This window comes from Rhinichthys klamathensis, unplaced genomic scaffold (genome assembly GCF_029890125.1).
Source record: "Rhinichthys klamathensis goyatoka isolate OS25496 unplaced genomic scaffold, OSU_Roscu_1.1 h1tg000422l_1, whole genome shotgun sequence".
Lineage (NCBI taxonomy): Eukaryota > Metazoa > Chordata > Actinopteri > Cypriniformes > Leuciscidae > Rhinichthys > Rhinichthys klamathensis.
The window spans coordinates 130,902-147,676 of record NW_026606920.1 but is presented as its reverse complement, the minus strand read 5'-3'; the positions used below and the strand labels follow the sequence as shown (position 1 = coordinate 147,676).

Sequence of the window (16,775 nt, the reverse complement as noted above, 5' to 3'; positions counted from 1 at the left end):
TATATATATTGTCCTTACATTCTTTCTTGTGTGACACCCCTGAATGAAAGGCTCATTATTATGCAGGGTCACTGTCTGAGAACCACTTAATTATTCATGATAGGGGTTGGGCCGTTCCGCCCATCCGCATATTGCCTTGGCAAACAAAAAAATGTTTTTCACAATTTAAAACAATCTATTGTTTTATGTGAATGATTAGGAAGGATGATTTTCAGATCATTTTGAAGCAAAAACTCTAGGCAACAACGTACATTAGTCAAAAGTCTTGTGGACTCATATTTAGTATGTTTTTTGTGTCCTTATTTCAAAAACTTTATTTTTTTGTTTTTTCAATAACCACGCATAAACAATATTCTCTCAAAAATACAAACATGTACATACATGTTGCTCACACATTATGGTAGTCCTGTTTGTGCTAAATAGAGTGTAATTTCACCTGTGCCATTAATATGTTTATAAGCAACTGAAAAAAGCACAAATGTCAGAGCATGTCAAAACATCTCAAGGACCCCAAAAACACCTTGGTCCCCAGAGGGTTAAGTGAGTTGTACTTCGACATGTCAGAGCGCGGATGAACACAATGTTTGAGGAGAGTGTGCAGCTGTCAGTCACCGCGCTGGTGTGGATACTGGCATTCAGAATCACAGATTATTCTTTTTGAAAGTATGACCAACATAATAATTTTCACTGGAAAATGTCATCTGAACAAGTAAGTAACATCCACTTTTGTTCTGGGTCTGACATTGCAGTAAATCGAGCTGATTGAATCTAACAATCGCTTATCATATCACGTAAAACCGTGGAAATTATACCTTGTTCTCAAATTGTTAATGTTAACAACATCAGCATTGCGTGACTACATGTAATGTCCTTCCGATATGCATCCTTGCTTTCGCATGGGTCCGGTTGCAGTCTCTTTTTTTCTGTAGCCACTCCGAAGTCCGAACGAAGTCTTTTGCATTTTACAAAGGGTGAATCTGTTGTCGCTGGTGATTGTCGTTTGAACCTTTCTGGATCCGCCATCAAATTGATAAGTTTAATTATATCAAGTGCTGTGAGAAAAGGCTATAAATCTCCACCTCCACATCCTCACACACAAATATAGCCTACTAGCCGAGACTCCTCCTTTATGTGTACAGATGTGACGTAATGATTCAATATAGCCTACTAGCCGAGACTCTTCTTTATGTGTACAGGTGTGACGTAATGACTCAATATAGCCTACTAGCCGAGACTCTTCTTTATGTGTACAGATGTGACGTAATGACGCAAAGACATGCTCGAATCTCCCGCGGAAATCCACCAGTACCACTGGAATTAAAAACATTATTACAAGCTTACCGTTTTGAATCGAGCTAAGGCAAGCAGATAGTTCTGAACACTGGCTGGTTATGTATTTTCTCAAATATGTATTTTGGATAATTTTTAACCCCAAAAAAGCTACGGACTGCAGCTTTAAACACACACAAAAAAACACATGTTCAAAAAGGCGACGGTATCCAAATATACAATAAAGCGCAACAGGCTCGGCAATAAAGTAAATAAAATATTTACTTTATTGATGAACAGCATTTATAAATCTTTTGTAATATTATAAAGGTCTTCACTGCTTTTACAAAAATCAATTGAATGCATCCTGTCAGAATAAAAGTATTAATTTCTTTAAAAAATTCTTATTGACCCCAAATGTTTGAGCAGTGGTGTAGTTTTTGTAAGGGATAATCCACAGCTAGCTATGCATTAAACTATATTATTACACGGCTCTGTGGAATACTTGATTCTGATTGGTCAATCGCGCCATCCAGTGGAATGTTATTCCCAGATAACAACTGCTGAAAACAGATAACGCAGGCTCATCCGGGTTACTGAAGTCAGCAGCGGTATACGCTTGCTAGGAACGGGTTTTCTTCATGGAAGTTTTGTATTTGGTGAGCTAATAAAATATTAAAACTCAGTCAAAACAATATTTTGTGTACAGTTATTTAATTATGCCATCCAGTATCGTGGACTCGCTCTCTCTTGTTTCATACAAACGCAGCTCCTGCCATTTTGTCACTATTGTTTTGTACACTGTTGGATTATATGATACAAACAAGTATCTTTTAAAACCGTTTATTCTGAAATCAATATCTCTTATCTTCATAATTATTTATGCGGCGAAATGCTGTGTAATAAGTGGTATGACTGTATACCCTATGTCTTAAATGTCCGTCTAGTTTGAACTTGCCGCACTAGCTACTGTTCTCTCTGCAGAAGATTTGCGTTTAAATACCTAATAAAATATTTCGACTCTGATCTATATTTTGTGTTTAATTATTTACTTATGTGGCAAGTAGCCGTGTAATAACTGGGATAATTACTCCGCTTCGCGTCGGGGGATTTATCACCCTTTCAGGGGTTTATTCTGAGATAACAACCAGCTGGATGTACATTATCCCTTACTTAAAGCAGGACGTGTAGGCAAAGAGCCACCTGATGCGAAGCTAGCCATGGATTATCCCGCTTATACCATGGTCATTTGTCAGCATTGACAGGTTAAAGCTGTTATTGATGTTTGCAATGCAGTTATTTGACAGGAAGGGTAAAAATTAAGATTTTTATCAGTTATGGCTCGTTGGATGTAGCTTTCTGCCCGCTTTAAATCAGACATAGACATAGAGATAAAGTATTGTGGTAAGATTGAATAATGAATAAATGAATTACAGCATTTATTTGAATTAATTACCATGAGAGAGAGAGAGAAAGAGAAATATGCGAGTGTGAATTACCTGCATCTGTGCAGCCTCTTTTTACTATAGTGAAACTGCGGGTTTCAAAAACATCAAAACCAGTGTGCAGCGTTGAGAAGTCTCCGATCTCTGTGTGCGAGTGGTGTGTGTGTGCGCGCTCTTCAGTAAAAAAGTAGCACATTAATATAGAATAGTGATTAAACTGACTGGAAATACCTGTACATGAAAACAGTTTTAATGCATGCCTTCAAGCCAATCAGAATAGAGTATTCAGACAGACCATGATGATATAAAGTAAAAATATTTTATTAAAAAATATACTGCAATTTATATTAAATATTTGAAGTGTTCAGATATTTTACAACAAATGTTAACTTTTGTGATGTTGACCAAAAAACCCTTGGCGGTTGACCGAGCGAGTGCCGGAAGTGACAGTGGAAACGCGACTGGCCCTGGCACACACTAGCACGCTTCCTTTTGGCCCGACAGTGGAAACGCGGCTATTGAGGCTTTTCCGGCATTCAGTTGTGCATCTTATTCTGTGCAGAGACTGGAAGTCACAAAATGAAACGTCATAGTCATAAACAGAGGACTATCAATTGGTAGCATAATGTCCCCTTGACTTTGTGTCTTAGTCCTGATCAAATTATAGTGATAAGCATATTTACTAAAGGCCTAAGATCCAATTGCCATCATCAGTGTGCATTAGAGTTTGGTAAATGTTTTTTTTCTTTTCATTTTTTGAGTATTTGCTATGGTAACAATGATTGGTTCAGCTGCTTAATCAAAATTAGATGCCAACTGCGCAATCGGGAGAGTCTCGATTCAGCACGGCTCTGAAATGGACTATTACACATTTTATTTCTGTTCAGATTACCATAGTAACCACAGATGTACTATCCAATCCATCAAACGAAAAATAGCAGATATTATCAGACCACTTCTTTATGAACATAAAAAAGAAATCTTCTTTTTGAAAAATCCTTTCTTTTGGATTTTATTTTATAATTCAGAAGGTGATCTGTCACCACATGTTGGAGCTGGATCTGCACAAGATTGATGTTTAGTGCTATTCCTTCATATGCACATAAAGAACCTAGGATCCTTGGCAGAATTCCAAAATAGACCAGCCTTGGATGAAAAGAGCTTGATGAGGAGAGTTTGAAAGGCTTCGATGAGAATATTAAGCATAAACTCCAGGTCACTGGTCTGTTACCTTGATCTAATTTGTCCGATGTCAAGCTGGCAGGAATCTTGACATTGGCAAAATACCCCTGGAAGCAGTCATTAAATAGCAGCTGATGCTTTGTTCTCTGTTTTGACCTGAGGTGTTTGTGCATTAGACGGATGGTGTTGCACTAGGACAGGACATGGCATGAGGATACCCAGAGCTCTCTGCTAGTACCAGAAATGTCCTCCTAATTTATTGTAATTGAAACCACAAAAGGTTCAATTAAATGTTAAATGTCTCTGGGGCTAGTTTACAATGTCATTGTGTCCTTTTCTGTCTTAGAAATACACAAATGGGCAGAAAAGGGCATTCTTTAACATTTTGGTTTATGGTTTTATTGACATTTTTGTTTTTTATTTTAGACAAATTTAGCTCATTGTTAAAACTGGTGGCAATTGTCAGCAAAATATTCGCAAAGCAGTTAATTAAATAAATTGTTTGGATGTTAACAAAAAAATATATATATATATATACAGTGTATATATATATATATATATATATTTAAAGCTGCAGTCCGTATCTTTTCCTCTTTGTCGCCATCTCTCTGTTCGAAATCTGTAACTGCAGTGATTCGAGAAAATTATTATCTTTACGTGGGTTGTAAATCGGCATGAAACAGCGCGGATGAACACAGTGCTTTGAGGCGAGTGCTGCTGTCAGTCACCGCGCTGTGTGGATACTGTCATACAGAATCACAGATTCACTTTTTGAAAGTTTGACCAACATAAGAATTTTCATAAGAAAATGTCTTCTGAACAAGTAAGTAAAATCCATTTTTGTTCTGACCAACTAAGGGGGAAAAAGCATTCGACATGATAAGCTTCGTTAGATTTAATCAACGCGATTTACAGCAACCGTGCAAATTATAGCCTACTTTGTTCTCAAATTGTTCATGTTAACAACATCAGCATTGCGTGACTAATGTTAAATTTAATGTGTTTTATGGTTAGCAGCTACCTGCGTAGTTCAGAATTCATATTCTCCATAATAGCAAAACGAGAAAGGCACAACAAAGGAAACTCCATAACTGTGTGAATTAAGAAAACGTACTGTTACACGATTGAACTATTGAAATGTCTTACTTGTTCAGCAGAAAAAAAGCCGTCTCTTCTTCCGTTTTGAACCCCTTCAAAACACGGAGTTCACGCACTTTTCAAAAGCCCCGCCGATGTTTAAATCCTTGTGTTCGCATGAGACGGTTTCTTTCTCTTTCTCTAGCCACCTTAAATCCGAAGTACGAAGTCTTTTGGGTTTTATAACTGGTGAATCTCCAGTTGACACTGATGATTGTTGTTTGGATCTTTCTGGATGCCATAAGTTTAATTATGTAAAGTGCTGCGAGAAAAGCCTATACATCTAAACATCTCGTCACGCGCAGTATAGCCGGCTAGCCGAAACTCCTTCTTTATGTGTACGGGTGTGACGTCATGACGCAAAGACATGCTCGAATTTCCCGCGGAAACCCACCAGTACCACTGGAATTAAAATCATTATTACAAGCTAACCGTTTTGAATCTAGCTATGGCAAGCAGATAGTTTTGACCACTGGCAGAATAAGTTTTTTTTAATATAATTATTTTGGATTATTTTTAACTTAAAGTTACGGACTGGAGCTTTAAAGAAAGTAATACTTTTTTTCAGCAAGGACTGATTTAATTGATCAAAACTGACAGTAAAGAATTTTAGATTGTTACAAAAAAAAAGAAAAAAAAGTTTCAAATTATTGCTGTTCTTTTTAAACAATCCATTTATTTATAGCCGTAACTGTTTTTAGGTTAAATTTTTTCCAAAATATTTTTTTGAGCAAGTACATAACCAGCCAGTGTTCAAAACTATCTGCTTGCCTTAGCTCGATTCAAAACGGTAAGCTTGTAATAATGTTTTTAATTCCAGTGGTACTGGTAGATTTCCGCGGGAGATTCGAGTCTCGGCTAGTAGGCTATATTGCGTGCGAGGATGTTGGAGGTGGAGATTTATAGCCTTTTTCTCACAGCACTTGATATAATTAAACTTATCAATTTGATGGCGGAACCAGAAAGGTTCAAACGACAATCAGCAGTGACAACAGATTTACCCGTTGTAAAATGCAAAAGACTTTGGATTGAGAGTTTGGAAGAAGAGACTGCAACCGGCCCATGCGAAAACAAGGATACATATCTGAAGGGCTTTAAATGTAGTCACGCAATGCTGACGTTGTTAGCATTAACAATTTGAGAACAAAGTATAATTTGCGCGGTTTGATGTGATATGATAAACGATCGTTAGATTTAATCAGCGCGATTTACTGCAATGCTTTTTTTCAGTTAGTTGGTCAGAAGAACAAAAGTGGATGTTACTTACTTGTTCAGATGACATTTTAGGGTGAAAACTATTATGTTGATCATACTTCCAAAAATTATAATCTGTGATTCTGAATGACAGTATTCACCATAGACTGTAAAAAAACACCACACCGGCGCGGTGACTGACAGCCGCACATTCTCCTCAAAACATTGTGTTCATCCGCGCTGTGCGGTGTCAAAGTACAACTCACGTAAAGACAAGTTGATAATTCCGCGAATGACTGAAATTGTAGATTTCGAACAGAGATGGCGACAAAGAGGAAAAACTGTGGACTGCAGCTTTAAGTATCCTGAAACTAAATGTATCACAATTTCCACAAAAATATTAACACCACAACTGTTTTCAGCAATGATGTTAGTAAGAAATGTTTCTTGAGCAGTAAATCAGCATATTAAAATGATTTGAAGACTGGAGTAATGATGCTGAAAATTCAGCTTTGCCATCACAGGAATAAATTACATTTTAAAATGTATTATATTAGAAAGCATTTATTTATAATTGTAATATTATTTCACAATATTATGGTTTTTACTGCATTTTTGATCAAATAAATGCAGCCTTGGTGAGCATAAGAGACTTTTAAAAAGCATTTTAAAAATATTTTAAAAATCTTACCAACCCCAAACGTTTGAATAGTACGAAGTAAATTGGTAAATTACGCGCCATTAACATAAATCAAATGTGTGTTTTAGGTTTGTCACAATTTACAGAGGCCCAAGCCACACGTATAAGGTACAGAGACTAAGTGAGTCGAGCAGCTACTGTCTCAGGATTCAAGCTGTGAGCGAGGCAGGAGAAGGGCTTTTCTCTGAAATACACACCTTCCATACCACCAAATCTGTTCCTCCAGCTCTCAAGGGTAACGTTTCCTTGTACAATAACATCAACATATATGCTCATGCCACATATATGCTCATGTACTGGATGGATACTTATTGGTTGTTTATATAGCTAAACTTGTATATTATCCTTTAGCTCCCAAAGTGGTACAGTTGGAAGGGAATGTGTGTGAGGTCAGCTGGGAGAGCATTCCACCAATGAGAGGAGACCCCATCATCTACATCCTACAGGTGCTGGTGGCCCGAGAATCCGAATACAAACAGGTGAGATTCCATTCTTCAAATCTGAATTGTCTATAGATTAGGACTATCGATTAGCCAGTGATTTATCTCACGACATCTAAAGTTTATCGCAACACTTTAACACATTCAGTTCATTTCTACAGAAACATCTTCACATTCTCTTTACTCATCTCATTTGCATAAAAAGTAGGTATCGTCAAATCAGAGGCTCTGTTCTTTTTTTTTTATATATATTGCATGAAATTTATCCCAAAAAAAAGAACAGCCTCTGATTTAAAAACAAAAACAAAACAAAAATTCTAGCTTCATGCTTTTTCTTTTTTATCAACACTTGAATGTGGGTAAGTTTTATTAAAAAAGCAACATTTTGAACAAAAAGCTGAGAAAAATCTTTTTGGTCAAAGACCACAATGTGCATAAGCAATGTTTTTATCGCTAGTTACTGCATTTTTTTTATTTATTTTTTTGCCCGTGTTTTGATTCAGAGATTCTGTTCTTTTTCAGAAGATGCGTAATAGTAGCCTGGTTCTACCAGACTCTCGTACATTTCATTTGTACAGAGAGTCTGGCCTCGCTCCATTGAGAAACGTTTACTTCCTTGTAGGCGGGTTCTCTGTTAAAGATCAAAACTATTGGATCTGCCCAGCGTCACTCAGGATCTGCCATAGCCAATCGCTAACGTGTGGTCGGTCGCTAACGTGTGGTCGTGACGTATGTCATGCGCCGAAACCGGCTGGAAACAACAAGTCCGAATTCCATATTCATAAATCTAAATATCTAAATGCTAAACCTCTCTTTCTTATATTTGTGAAAGAATTTTAAAAATACCTCTTTTCAATTAAGTTGTCTGAGAACAAAAAAAAGCCTTAAAAACATTATCTGTTTGTAATTATTTTCCTTTTTTCAGTGTCATGTAATTCTCTTAACTTGTTCATGTTTATTTTATATTATCCCCCTACTGTTTTATTTTTGTTTTGTTTTTATTATTATTTTTTGTTTGTTTTTGTATTATGTTTTCTGTTATTACTTGTGTATTGTTTTAAGCAATAAAAAAAACAAGTCCGAATGATCAGAGGATTATGTTTAGAATAAGATGTCTGTCAACGAGAGCTGCATGTTTTGTTCATCGAATTTAAGAGTTCAAGGAACAATTCTAAATGTATATTTGACACTAAGGACAGTGATGTATTCAGTCAACTGTCGAAGCTGGGTGTAATCATTAACAATACGCCGCTGCGGTCGTTTCGGATCTGCCGCAAATGCTGTACAGTGATCATCGTGCACGCCGAGCTGCCCAGCACCAACTCCTAACCTCTCTGCCTCCCTCACTTGGTCCTCCATTAGTGCAACAAGAGGAGACGACAACAACTATCGGCTTTGCATCCTATCGTTCGCCTTAGCTAACTCATCCACTAGCGGAGTGAGCTGGAAAATTAAACTTTTCCCGAACCCCGTGGGGAGGAGGGCCACAACATCATGGCCACCAACAACACTTAGCAAACATTGATCTTGCTCCGGCTTTAACTTCTGGATATTCGGCAGTTTTGCAACAACGGACCGAATAGATTTTCTCACGTCTTTCTCCGCTGCCGTTACTGAACTCCAACTCAAACTGACGCGCTACATCAACGTCATCGTTCTCAGCCACTCCCTCTGTTCGCTGATTGGACCGGTAAAAAAATTTATTTCTGGAAACCAAAGTCTACAGCATACGGAGCCCGGGAAGTCACCTGTTGAAAAAAAAAAAAACAATTCGTGGCGACGGTTTTGCAATCCGTCCGCTCAGTTTATAAACCGTACTCACGAATTCTCAATCTGTTCCCTCGGTTTAACAAATCGTGCTCACGGATTAATAAACCGTACCCACGAGTTCCTAATCCGCGCTCTTAGATTTGTAAACCGTGCCTTCAGTTTTTGCAATCTGTACCCACAAATTCATAAACCGTGCCCACGCTTTCGCAATCCGTTCCCACGGGTTTGTAAACTGTACTCACGGATTTGTGTCCTCTCCCCCAGTCTGTGCCAACCAGGCCTTCTGCGGGATGCATTTATTATGTTTAAACTTAATTCTTTTGATGGATAATTTCTTGAATATTCTAAAAAACGACATTTAGGCTACTTGTATCTTTAGAGTCCATTTGTTTAGGAGGAAAAAGCTCAGTATAATAGAATAAGCAAAAAAAGACTTCACATATAAAAAAGAAATATAACACAAGGTTAGGTTATATAAAAATAAAACATTCATAAATTATTTTATGATTAAAATATTACTGTCTTCAGTGAACTCATTCATAGTTATAAACGCAAATGATAATAATATTATTATTATTAGCATTTTCTTATCAACAGTGGAAACAACTTTTACTCTATCATTTCTGGTCAAACAGAAAAGAATAATACATAATTCGCAACTACTTTTATTTGTCCAAACTCACATTACAAGAAAATGTAATTCCCCTTTATTAAACATTTAAAATATTCACAAATTAATATGGGGAAAAAAAATCGATTTTACTGGTTTTCTAAGGCCAAATTAGAACCTGGAAATAATATTTTTCCCGCAGTGCTGAATGTGAAGAAGAGCCATGTCTCTGGAACCTTAGAGAGATGATTTATAGGCTAATGCTAATACATGTGTCTGAAAAAATAACGAGGCATTTTAATTGTTGACAAGAATAATAATACAGGGCTAAGATTATCACAAATAAACACAAGATTTTGACGCATATCCAGTGTTTGTGGGAGTGTGGAGCGCGCACTATGCACGGAGGCGCCAGCGCGAACACTTGCATTTTCCTATCAACAGTGGAAATCTATAATTTCTGGTCATACAGAAAAGAATAATACATTATTTGCCACTTTTATTTGTCCGAACTCACAAGAAAACGTTGTGCTTTTGTAAAATAAAACAATCAGGCGCGCTTTCATGATCTGCGTGAACTGGAGCGCGTCTCATAAGAATGAACTAAATGAACTGAAACAAAATATAGCATAGCCTACCTATATAAAGCTTGAAATGTTCACTTTTAAACGAACAATTAAAATGCCTCGTTATTTTTTCAGACACATGTATTAGCATTAGCCTATAAACCATCTCTCTAAGGTTCCAGAGACATGGCTCTTCACATTCAGCACTGCGGGAAAAATATTATTTCCAGGTTCTAATAGGCTTTATGCACAGCTGCACTACTTCCTGAACTTCAGCCAGCTCCTTGTTTCCTGTCTGACATTATTGGACAATCTGACATAACTGACAAACAAGGAGCTGGCTGAAGTTCAGGAAGTAGTGCAGCTGGGCATAAAGCCTATTTGGCCTTAGAAAACCAGTAAAATCGATTTTTTTCCCCCATATTAATTTGTGAATATTTTAAATGTTTAATAAAGGGGGATTACATTTTCTTGTAATGTGAGTTTGGACAAATAAAAGTAGTTGCGAATTATGTATTATTCTTTTCTGTTTGACCAGAAATGATAGAGTAAAAGTTGTTTCCACTGTTGATAAGAAAATGCAAGTGTTCACGCGCGCGCCCCCGCCCCGTGCCATGCAGTGCGCGCTCCACACTCCCACACACTTATATGCTCAAAATCTTGTGTTTATTTGTGATAATCTTAGCCCTGTATTATTATTGTCAAACCTGTATTATGACTGACATTTGATTAATTGCTGTGTTCCTTTTTGGATAAAAGCGCCTTCTAAATATGTAGGCCTATGCAGGCTAATAATAATAATATTATTATCATTTGCGTTTATAACTATGAATGAGTTCACTGAAGACAGTAATATTTTAATCATAAAATAATTTATAAATGTTTTATTTTTATATAACCTAACCTTGTGTTATATTTCTTTTTTATATGTGAAGTCTTTTTTTGCTTATTCTATTATACTGAGCTTTTTCCTCCTAAACAAATGGACTCTAAAGATACAAGTAGCCTAAATGTCGTTTTTTAGAAAATTCAAGAAATTATCCATCAAAAGAATTAAGTTTAAACATAATAAATGCATCCCGCAGAAGGCCTGGTTGGCACAGACTGGGGGAGAGGACACAAATCCGTGAGTACAGTTTACAAACCCGTGGGAACGGATTGCGAAAGCGTGGGCACGGTTTATGAATTTGTGGGTACAGATTGCAAAAACTGAAGGCACGGTTTACAAATCTAAGAGCGCGGATTAGGAACTCGTGGGTACGGTTTATTAATCCGTGAGCACGATTTGTTAAACCGAGGGAACAGATTGAGAATTCGTGAGTACGGTTTATAAACTGAGCGGACGGATTGCAAAACCGTCGCCACGAATTGTTTTTTTTTTTCCAACAGGTGACTTCCCGGGCTCCGTAACTGCACAATCCCAGACGTAGTACTGAAGGAAAATAAAATTGAGCGGAAGTGCGTAGGAGGGCGGAGCCAGGCTAGCGTAATAGCGCCCCTACGGTATAACTGTGAAAACCGGAAACTTCCATCAATGACAGGGAAGCGTTGTCTAATAAATGACGGAAAATTCCATCAATAGCGGGGAAAGAGTTATTTTTCAACTGCATGTCTCAAGTCTCATTAGAGTATTAGTAGACAGTAGAATAAGTTGACATGTACTTGCAAAGTTACTTATAGTCAGTCTGTTAGTGTTAACAGAAATTAAGCAGTCTCTAATGACAGCTAGTTGACATGTAGTTTGCAAAGTTACTTATAGTTAGTAGAATGCCTAAATTGGACTATTGAAATACTGTAACTGTTTGTCCTTTTGTGATAGTTGTGTTTGAGTCGCTGCTTTGTCACAGAGGGAGGATTATTATTATTCACAGCACATATTTTTGTCAATTCTGTTACAAATGTGCTGTCATTTTACATTTAATGGCCACATTAGTAGATCAGCCGGTGATTCTAAATCCACTGAGCATTGAGCGGCTCTGAAGGCCACGAGGTCTCTCCATGGAGTTCTGCATGGCCGCTTCTGTCATGACCAGAGCAAGCCAATCAGATCCCTTCCTTCTCTCATATATTTCTCTGCTGGGGCCGAGAGGACGGTCTAATGTAGCTGGCATGGTTCCTATTACTGTGCTAATGTGTGCCTTGTCCTGTCAGCTGTTAAAATGGATGCGATTCAGGAGCGGGTTGTTTGCATGGAAAGAGAAGTGAGAGTTTAATGGCTGCAGATGCTGTGTTCTGTTTGCTCTGGTTCTGATGTTTCTGTGTGAGCATCTCAATTTCACCAGCTTATTCCACTATCTAAAACATGTCAAAGCAGGGATCCAGCATAAATCCTGTCTACATCTCAGATCATTTTCACCCAGCTAACTGTACAGCTAATGCATGTTCACTATACATTACTGAATTAAAATCATGTAAGCACAGACATCTTGCCATTTAATGTTAAAGCTAGTAACAATTTTGGCCTATAATATGTTAATCTTATGGGTGATAACCTAGAAAAATGGGCGATAATAAAATTCTGCACTTGTTTTACTCAAAATAAATCCAATTTTAAAACGCACACAAAACACTTGTGTTTTAAATGCTACAAGTTAGTTTAGGAATCACCACATTAATGTACAGTATGGATATTCGTTTTGAGATTTGATGAAGATTACATTTAACAGTATTACTTTTTTTAGTGCTTTTTTAGATTAGTTTGAGCAACAGATAATGTAAAGAGTAATCTAAATGTAAAAATTGAGGAAATGAGCATGAAAAATAATCAATATTGACCCTATATCTATCTAGTATTGGATTGAAAACATAGACGCTTAGTGATACAAAGAGAGAAATCTTCCTGTGCTGTTACATGAAATGTCAGCACTCATCTGTATTTAATTAATTCATTTTCTTTTCTTTTTTATTTGTTCTATTAGATTCAGCTTGTTTTTAGTTTTATTTTGTCTGCTCATGAGTAATTGGCCTGTTTTTGTCAACTTTCGTACGCCATCAACGTCTCAGTTTTTCATGCTCTTCTGAACTCAAATGGCATCCGTTTCATTCCTCCCTGTAAATGGAAAAATGAAATAGTAGCTATCAAAAAGCGTTGCCAGAAACAACTTCTATTAAGTTTATCTTTCTCAATGCATTATACTGCTTAGAGGGACAGTTTCCAAATGTTTTTTTGCATCGCTTGTGTATATCTTTGAGACATTAGTGTTTTCAAAAGTCTGGTGTGCACTTCTACTTTTTCTCTTGGAAATCAAATGTTTAGCCCTCTCTGACCAGTTTTTGTACAGCCTCGTGCCGTGCCATACATCTGGAATAAACAATGAAGGTCTTAATATTTAGCTCCTGGCTTTCCTGTGCTATTAGAGCTGCATGGTGACATGAAACTCGGGACGTAGTGATTTTTCTCCATTTCCTTTGTGTCAACAAATGAAAATGTGTCCATAATCTTAGCAGTGAGTAAGGAAGGTTACAAATTGTGGGTGGCTTTCCAGTGAAATTGAACAGCTGTTGTTTGGCAACCAAAAGCAGCCACATGTGAAAAGCCTCATGCATAGTAAGTGCTCTGTGTTATGTCAGTTTCCCACACATGACCTATTCTGCGTTTTAATCAGACTTCCTTCAATGTTTGTTGTTTCATGTTAGTATCAGCATATCATGCATGTACTGTAGTCTAATTGGAAGATATGTTTTCCTGGTGAAAATCTTCTTTTCTGTTTAGGTTTCTTATCTAGACTCTCTTTCATATCTTATATATATTTTTTGTGGCACATAATGGCATTGTAAAAACTCAAGGATATGAAAACTCTGGCTCACATGAGGAATGCACCATATTGACCACTATCTGTCATATTGACATAGAAAGGCTTGCCTATGCTCTTTAATAAATGTATCCTAAAATTACTTTTTGTGAATTATACTTTATCCTGATAGATAGAATCACTAGTTATATCCAAACGTTCAGTGTTATTCATACGTTTATACTGTTTTTTTGTTTGGTTTATAACATTTACATTTATTTGAATTAATACGGATTATTTAATAAAAGTATGAAATACATTAAAAATAATATAATAGTTTACAAAGAATGATTATTTTAAAAAGTACATGCTTTAACAAAAATGAACTTCATATTTATTTTAATAATGCAAATTTTAGTTTATTATTTAAAAACAAATACATATATTTTATTGAATAATTATTAGTATTTTTAATAGTATTAATAAAGTATTATTGTTAATTACATATATTTAATAATAATTATAATAATTTTCTGCTTTTAAACCACAGAAATTATGAAATGTGTAACTAAGATTATTTTCTGTGATAATCAACATTATGCCACAAATGCAATAAACGTAACTTCTATTGAACCTGTAAACATGAACAATTGTGACCAGTTGGAAGTTGTAGTGAGTTTTATGCAGTTTGAGAATATAAATCTGTATTTTTCACAAACGTACTTTCTTTCTTTCAGTTATATAAGGGAGAGGACACAACCTTCCAGATCTCGGGCCTGCAAAACAACACAGACTATCGCTTCCGCGTGTACGTGTGTCGGCGGTGTCAGGACAACACGCAGGAGCTGTGTGGACCCCTCAGCCCATCCTCGCTCTTCACACTGCGGCGTACAGAGCTCGCGCTGCCTGGAGAGCCCAGCTCCACCGAGACCCTGAAGCCCAGCGGCATGTTCGCCACGGACGAACGCTTCGCGGCCGTCTTAGTCGGGGCTTTCGCGGCCCTGTCCTTCCTCATCGCTTTTGTGGTGGAATACTTCTTCATGAAGTGAAGATAATAAAAAGCAACGCCAAACCAGCAGCCAGCCAAGAAAGAAAACATTAACGTTTCGAGTAACACACAAACACTTAAATTATACATCTGATTCGACGTACTGTAGGCTGAGTATTTTATACAGGCTCTCTTCTTGTCTTTTATCCTCTCTCTCTCTCTAATGCCTTCCAGCCTGCCTGTGCATCACTGTGTCACTCGCTCTTTTACAGCGTGTGGATTTTGCTCTGAACTCATGGGGAAGCAAAACCACATCATCAAGCCTTACGAAGAGTTGCGCGACGGCCTGTTTTTGCATGCTTCGTTTTTTTTTGTATCCCTTTAAGTGTACGTATATGTTGGGAGGAAAATGTATCGGTATTTTCTCCACGTTCATGGCCTTACTTTTGTTTTATCCAAGTGTGCTTCACAGCATTTGTTTCACAGCCATATACGAGTTGTTGGAATCATAGCTTTATCATGGTGTAAAACCCACGATCACAGTCCACCCAGTGCCGTTTTAATATACATGATCACGTGATCTTCACATTTTGTTTGTGCGTCACAGTACGCATCCTTCTCAGAAACACGAAAAAACTGTTACCGTAGTAAGACTGTTGTAAAGCCCCCTGCATTAAGCTGCCAAAGCAAGTGTGGTTTAAGTGATGCTGCTATTGTGTTTATATTTCCTACGAACGGAATCAGTTATCTAATATATATATATAGATACAAATATAAATCTATAAAATTCTATAGAGCTGTTGTAATATAAGTAACGATGAGTTTGAAGTAGATCTCTCATTTGGAGCGTGTTAATTCCCAGTCTATGGTGCTTTATCTGTGGTCAGTAGTGTTGGCGGACGGACGAGGGTATAAGGGAAGTTTGACGTCCTCTGCAACCACACACACCCTCTTTCCGCCAGCGAGTCCTAAGGTGCAGTGACACAGAGCTACTTCTCGCCTTCCGGCCACCCCCCCCCCCCGAATGACTTGGCTAGGCTAACGTCGCCCTCTCAGACTGATTTTGGGCTCTGTGTGGTGGACCAGCTGATGGCTGGAGTCACAATAGTTTCCTCACTCTGTGAATGGCGTTCGTCCCCAGGACTTCGCCCCTAGTGTTTCGTCTGCGGCCTGTGTCAACGCATTGAATGTTTCATCTTCTTTGAACCTGTGAAGCCAGTTGGACAGTTCTAAGGTGCTTTTACCAAGGTTATTGTCAAAAGCAGCAGTGAATTCCTCCACCCGCTGCACCTGATGTTCATGCCAAACAGCCTGATGTGCTTGCAGTGCATCTTTAGCCAAGTAAAAGGTACAAACCAGCAGTTCCCATCGATCCAAAGAGTTTCTCCCACATTACACTCGCAGAACCGGTTAGGTTTCTAAAAAGGAGAAATAAACTGACAGCCTGTATTGTACCTCAGGGACCTGGACTTTTCAGAGGCGAAGAAGTAAATACTATGTTTCTGAGAGGGTGCTGCGAAACACTAAACGTTGCCGAATGATTGTGATATTGCTGTCATCAGTAGCGTCATTCCGTTGTATCTGCCTCTGCAGTTTGAAATGCATTTATTTGATTTGTTTTCTCACCTAAGCTGTGCCTTGCTCCAGTTGTTCGTAAGCAAATCGTTTACTAGCTCAGAATACCTTTGCCAAAGTTAATGGGAAAGTAAGGTATCATTCTTTAGGGTTATTTATACTATCTAT

At 37.5% G+C, this 16,775-nt stretch overlaps 1 protein-coding gene across 2 annotated transcripts in view; it reads left to right on the top strand.

The window, feature by feature from the left end:
* Positions 1-16,048, top strand: part of fndc3ba (fibronectin type III domain containing 3Ba) — a 159,499-nt gene extending 143,451 nt beyond the window's left edge. Inside the window, exons 23-25 of one of the 2 annotated variants that reach the window (XM_056235537.1) lie at positions 6,996-7,162; positions 7,279-7,406; positions 14,782-16,048. In XM_056235537.1, the coding sequence (XP_056091512.1) occupies positions 6,996-7,162; positions 7,279-7,406; positions 14,782-15,093 (607 nt within the window). In that variant the 3' untranslated portion in view covers positions 15,094-16,048. The remainder of the gene's footprint in view (positions 1-6,995; positions 7,163-7,278; positions 7,407-14,781) is intronic. The other variant, XM_056235538.1, reaches the window with a different exon arrangement.
* The last annotated feature ends 727 nt before the right edge of the window (positions 16,049-16,775 follow it).